Genomic DNA, 6,872 nt, shown 5'->3' on the forward strand with positions numbered 1-6,872 from the left:
AAAAAATGATACCTATTTGAATGAGATTGCTTAAATAGGTTTAAATATATCATATTACAAAGTTGAAAAAATAATTGTAATTTTTTGCTTATTTCCTACCTTGACTTTAACCTCTTGCATGGTCCAGGAAAATCGACGAAAAAAATTGTCCTTTAACATAATTATTCCTTGAAATCTAAGCTTTCCATTGATTCCAAGAACAATAAAAAATGTTGACGGGTTTGCCAGTAATTGAAAAAAAAGGACGAGCGTGCACGAAAAAAAATTTGACCGTCAATCGCTCGATTTTCCCGTCTCGCTGCCTCTTTCGTTCGTGCGCCAGGGCCGAAACAGACCATTTTGATTAGGCGCTTTCCGGGCACCATTAATTTCATTATTTTTGCCTTTCTGTGAACATAAATTATTTGTATAACGCGAAAGATATCATAATTGTCTTATAAGTTAATTATACAGTTATTAAAATTAAATAAATGTAATAAAACTTATATATTTCATTATTAAAAAATTCAATTTGGCCAACGAGGTTTTTGATTCTTAATAATAAATTGTTTAATGATTATAAATATATTTCAATTTTTACAAAACTTTAATTGTATAATTATTTTATTTATGATTGATTAAAAAATTAATATCTTTATGTATGTGAAATATTTTTTTCTCTTGCAGTCAATATCAATTTTTCAATTTCTGCTTTATGACTGTTATTATTATTAATTAACTTATAAGACAATTATGATATCTTTCGCGTTATACAAATAATTTATGTTCACAGAAAGGCAAAAATAATGAAATTAATGGTGCCCGGAAAGCGCCTAATCAAAATGGTCTGTTTCGGCCCTGGCGCACGAACGAAAGAGGCAGCGAGACGGGAAAATCGAGCGATTGACGGTCGAATTTTTTTTCGTGCACGCTCGTCCTTTTTTTTCAATTACTGGCAAACCCGTCAACATTTTTTATTGTTCTTGGAATCAATGGAAAGCTTAGATTTCAAGGAATAATTATGTTAAAGGACAATTTTTTTCGTCGATTTTCCTGGACCATGCAAGAGGTTAAAGTCAAGGTAGGAAATAAGCAAAAAATTACAATTATTTTTTCAACTTTGTAACATGATATATTTAAACCTATTTAAGCAATCTCATTCAAATAGGTATCATTTTTTTCGAAATTTAATAAGCTTTCCAACGCTATAAGGGAAAAGTCTCTACGTTAATTTCTCTCAGAGTTATCTTTATTTTCACGCGAGTATGTTTTTCAATGACTCGCGGTGTAAGCGTTCGCACAATTTCGGACGGTAGTGTACCTGTAACATCAGTTCGTATTTAAAAAATGTTCATTGCCGCGTAAGAATTTTTTAATTTTTATTTAAGCTAGTAACACTTCAAGAATGCATTTACAATCCGAAAGTTCCATGCGAGTTTAGCGTAGTGGTTAGCGTGCGTGATTTCGGTGCGTATATATTCGATTATAAGCGTAGGTTCGAACCCCCAAGCGATAGGATTTTTCAAATGTGTACATAATAAAAAATGTCAGTAAGTGTATTTAATAATGTGTAAAGTGAACTATTAATAAATTCTCATTAAAATGTGTCTTTTGCAATTAATATTTTTTTATTCATATTTATTAAAAATATCATTTAAATAATTTTTGATCCAAAGCGGTTGTAAGGCAGTAGAATGCCAGCACCCAGCCCGTTTCAAATCTATAGAACGAAAATCCGCAGTCGGAGCAATGCCAGTTCCCAGCCGGTTGAATTCTTAATACATCGACTCCTTACTGCCGGTTCCGGGCGGTAGGAATGGCTGTACCGAGCCGGTTGCCAGCGCGCTCCTGGCCATGTCACTTTTCAGTATAATGCCTGTACCGAGCCGGTTGGCAGGCGGATCCCAGCCAGTACAGTCATACCGACGTCGGTACTGGCTGGGATCCGCGCCAGTTGGAAATTTCCGCCTGGGTAGAGTAATATTTCATAAGAATAATTTGTAGAACTCTTGAAAAAGATGACAGAACTTTGGTCAAATCTACTTAAACTTAAAATTTTTCAAAATTAAAAATTTTTTAATAAATTTTTAAATTTTGCGGAACTATTTTTTGTTTTATAAGAGAACTCAAGAACTCTGCATTTTATATCGGAATAATATGTCAAAACTTTTTTTTGCAAAAATGATAGTGCTGGGTGACGTTAACACCATTTTTTTATATCATGTTTTTTGGTCTAAATCTACGGAACTATTGTTTTAAAATTTATAGAACTCTAGAACTATTGCTAATCTACCCAGAACTCATTGTAGATTTTTCATTTTTTAAGATTGTGGTGCCAACTTCAGAAGACTAAAGTACAGGACTTGGATATTTCAAAATAAAATTATTTCACTTAAATTGAGTTCCAAGAGTTCTGATGGAAGTTCTGTATGAGACCTTTCGAGTTCCAAGAGTTCTAATGAGAGTTCTGTTTGCCCCCCACAGAGATCTACAAAAAACACTATTAAATTTTTTTTCTTAACTCAAAATTAAAAAAACTACAGGACTTAGAAATTTCAAAAAAAACTATGTTCTATGTGTTCTGTATGACACCTTTTGAGTTCCAAGAGTTCTGACGGGAGTTCTGTTTGCTCCCAATTGAGTGCCACAAAAAAATTGTATTTTCTGTTTTCGAAAATAAAATTAGATTTTTTAAATTAAAAAAACTTTAACTTCTGTCATTATATTTTATTCTTATTTCTAAAACTTCTAAGTCGTAAAAATATTTAATATTAGAATTAAAAGACCACCTTTTTTAAAACATTAAAATTTTATCAAACATATTTCAAAATTATTTCATGAAATAAAAATTATTAGAAAAGCTCGACAGCGATCAAACAGAACTGCCATCAGAACTTATAGAACTCAAAAGGTGTCATACAGAACTGAATTTCAGAAAACTATTTTTTTTCAATTTTAAAATCCTAAAGTTTATTCAATTTTGAGTTTAGAAATTTTTTTTGTAGAACTTAGTGGGGAGGGGGAAACAGAACTCTCATCAGAACTCTTGGAAGTCAATTTAGGTGAAATAATTTTTGTTGAAACTTTAAAGTTCTGTATTTTCTTTAATTTTAAGTTTAGAAAAACAATTTATGAGTGTTTTTTGTAGAACTCAGAAGGGGGCAAACAGAACTCTCATCAGAACTCTTGGAACTCCAAAGGTGTCATACAGAACTTCCATCAGAACTCTTGGAACTCAATCTTTAAATAAATAATTTTTTCTTGAATTTTTAAAGTTCTGTAGTTTCTTTAATTTTGAGTTTAGGAAAAACTTTTATCAGGGTCTTTTGTAGTACTCAATGGGGGGCAAACAGAACTCGTGTAGTTCGTGGCTATAAAATTTTTTGAATTTAAAAACAAAATTTTAACTGTATATGGAAAGAACTATTTTTGAAAAGTATAGAGAACTCTAGAACTCTTTGAGAACTATTCAGAACTCTAAAAAAAATTTCATTTTTTAAGAAGTGCGGGGCTGCGTGAAGTTAGCCCCCCATTATGAAAAATCGATATTTTTAAGACTTAATCGCCGGAACTATTTCTAAAACCTATAAGGAACTCTAGAACTATTCTTTAGAAAGTCAGAACTCTAAAAAAAAATTTAATTTTTTAAAAGTGGGGGCTAAGTTCACATGCATCATAATAAGTACATAAAATTATAGACAAATTTTTACAGTGCAATTTAAAATTTTAGTTATACTAAGATAAGGAAATTTATCATGCCATGGTGAAGAGTTCATGGAGTAGTGGTTGGAATATTAGATTATACGCGTGTAAGTCGTATGTTCAATGCCTCTTATGCGTTACATTTTTTTATATCATGGATTTGCTCCAATTTTACATTCTTTTTGAAAATCACGGATGATGTATTTTTTATTTATATCAATAATGTTACTATTAACTTCTGAAAAGAAATGATTACTAAAGAAAGAAAATAACGTTTATTTCCATAAAAAATTCCAATTATCTGGACTTAATAAAACATTAAGGGGTGGTACAATTCTTATTTAAAACCTTTAAATTTAAATGATTGGAGAAAGTTGATTTTTTCTTGTATTATTTTGGTCCTGAAAACATAGAGAGTGGTCAAAAAAAGAAAATCTAAATTTTTCATTATTTCAGAGTGTACATATTATATAGTCTTGAACAAATTAAAATTTTTTAAAATCAAACTACTTCCACAATTTTGACTATTTTTCATCGTCATTTTTTTAACATGCTTTTTTAATGATTTTTTAGAATCTCTCATGTGGATTTTAAAATTTTTAATTTTTTTGACCACCCTGTATGTTTCGAGGACCCAAATGATGAAATAAAAAATATAACATCGTATGATGATTAAAATTTGAAGGTATCAAAATAAAGAAGGTGCCACCCGCACCCCTCAAATAGTCCAAAGAATTTGAGTTGTACTGTACGTGAATTCTGAGAGTAATAAAGTTATGGACGAGGAATCAATCACTCACTAATACTTTCGTGAAGCGCCTCTCGAGTTCGACGGCATCCGGCATTGGTTGTCTTGGTGCACTCCGAACGCTGCCGCTTCGGGCGTGAGGTCCACCCAGACTCCCCATTCCTAAACAAGGCTGTCCAGCGCTTTTTATACTACCGGCGAAAATCTCTCGCGTACTGACATCGTTCTCGCTGCTTCCTCGGCTTTGTACAAGCCCCATTGTTTTCTCTTTACAAAATATGAAACTTTCTTACAATAAATGTAAAGCACAAAACTCCCCGAATGACGACCCTAGCTTTCCTGCTTTGATAATTGTACATACAAGACATATATGTATGCATGCACAAACTGTCACTGTGTCACAACTCACGTACAGTGAAAAACGTCAACACAACCATTGACGACACTTGACATCTCTCGTACTTTTTTTCTTCACCGGTTACATATTTCTTTATGTTCGATCAATTAATTTAAACGCAAAACAAATGTCGAGTGATTCTTCAAGAGAAACAGTGAGGAAATTGCCCATTGCGCTCGAATCAAATAAAAAAACACTACTTTACCGAACAAAACAATACGTCTAGCCGTAGGAATAATTCCCGAAATGAAAACACTGTCTCGACTTTCTGCGCCGTCTCTCAATCTGTGATCATGCCAGGTCGACCAAGGTCGACTTCGTACATACAAAATTGTAGGCGTAATGCCGCGCCATCTCGTCGTTAGGAACTTAACTAAAGTAATAGAAAGACATGGGCCGTTTACGAATTGGAATTTTTAGCGCACTTTTGATTAGGCTCTGTCACTTGTGACGTCAGAGTCGATTCTAGGTATGACATCAGAAGCCTGGAGGGACAACAAACAGACGACACAATGTTATTCTCATGGGGAAGAAAATTAGTTTACACTTTCATCAATTTTATTCATACTTTAAACATGGAAAACGCTTGTTGACATATAATAAAATTAAAATGTGTGTTAATAATTAATTTTGTTCTATATTTGATTCAATTGCATTTATAGAGTCTCTGAATTCGTGATAAAATCTAAATTTTGAGGTTAGGGGTGTTTGTTTACTAACTGTAAATCTTTTACTGCTGTGGTGATTCCCACTTAAAATATATATTTTATATTTTTTTAATAACATGCATACTTCTGTCGTGTACCATTGGAGTAAAAGAGACAAAAGATATTTCCGTCTCTTTTACTCCAATGGTACACAACAAAAGTATACTCGGAATCGGTGAGGTATTGGGATCTGAAATACTGCGATACGATTTCTTCCCTGAGAAAAAAAGGACGGCTAAACTGCAGAATAGGTACCTAAAGAGAGAAGTTGTCTTCACTATGTGACAGGTAGTGATGCCGCCAACTGTATAAAAATTAACTTGAGAAATTTAAATACTCTCAAATATTTACTTTTAAAAACTTCACTTTTTTCCCACCCGACTTTGTCCGCAGAATATTTTCGGCCACATCCTACCCCCCACTCCAAGGTTTCCTAAAAATATGTAAACGAGTGAAACTTAAAGGACTGAGCAGAATACAAACGTAACCGGAATCGTAATCGCAATTGGAATAATGAATTGGAGAAAGACAAACAATATGTCTATCCTTCTGTAACTCATTCTTTCGGTTGCGGTTACGATTCCGGTTTCGTTTCTATTCTGCTAAGGCTTTAATGGAGCGGTCACACCTCGCCTGCAGGAGCAGTTGCCAATGGCAACCGTGTAAGAGTAAAAGAGATGGAAAATCTTCTATCTCTCTTACTCTTACACGGTTGCCATGGGCAACTGCTCCTGCAGGCGAGGTGTGACCGCTCCATAACGCGTCCGAAGGCCGCGTACATTAATTCACGTGGTCTGCTATTGCAGATATTCCTAATTCAAAAACGGCCTTAGGGTACGGTTATACCTTGATAGATATCGAGGCTACATCACTGAAATGCTGTCTGCCATTGATGGTCCCGAGCCGTGAGAGAGGGCTGATTTTTGTATCCCTCCCCTTCTCTTGCTATAAACTGCGTAGACGTAGTACAATACTTTCCAAAATTTTACTGTTAACTGTGTTATGTTAAGTTCACGTATACTGGTAAATATTTTCTAATGGACCTGTACCGACAAAGAGGGGAATACAAAAATTAGACCTCTCTCTCGGTTCGCGACTTTCAATGGCCGACAGTATTCCAGATATATAGAGTTCAGTGGGCTAAGTATCTATAATATAATATAACGTATAAGAGTGAGAGAAATAAAAACATTTTTGATTTCTCTCACTCTTATACGTTATATTATATAATGCAGTCCAACTTGTGACATAGCGTGACGTCACTTTTCAAAATAGCGGCTTGTCGGAAGACATGCAATGCATTGAAGTCAATGGAGCGAATCAGTTTTTTTAACATAAC

The 6,872-nt window shown here is 33.8% G+C and overlaps 1 protein-coding gene across 3 annotated transcripts in view; it reads right to left on the bottom strand.

Moving 5' to 3' along the window:
- Positions 1 to 5,126, bottom strand: part of LOC127278956 (formin-like protein) — a 48,497-nt gene extending 43,371 nt beyond the window's left edge. For all 3 annotated transcript variants that reach the window (XM_051300932.1, XM_051300931.1, XM_051300933.1), the window contains exon 1: positions 4,482 to 5,126. In XM_051300932.1, the coding sequence (XP_051156889.1) occupies positions 4,482 to 4,688 (207 nt within the window). In that variant the 5' untranslated portion in view covers positions 4,689 to 5,126. The remainder of the gene's footprint in view (positions 1 to 4,481) is intronic.
- Positions 5,127 to 6,872: the final 1,746 nt, after the last annotated feature.

This window comes from Leptopilina boulardi, unplaced genomic scaffold (genome assembly GCF_019393585.1).
Source record: "Leptopilina boulardi isolate dan_hultmark-lab unplaced genomic scaffold, ZJU_Lbou_2.1 LbouV2_213, whole genome shotgun sequence".
NCBI classification, from domain to species: Eukaryota; Metazoa; Arthropoda; class Insecta; order Hymenoptera; family Figitidae; genus Leptopilina; species Leptopilina boulardi.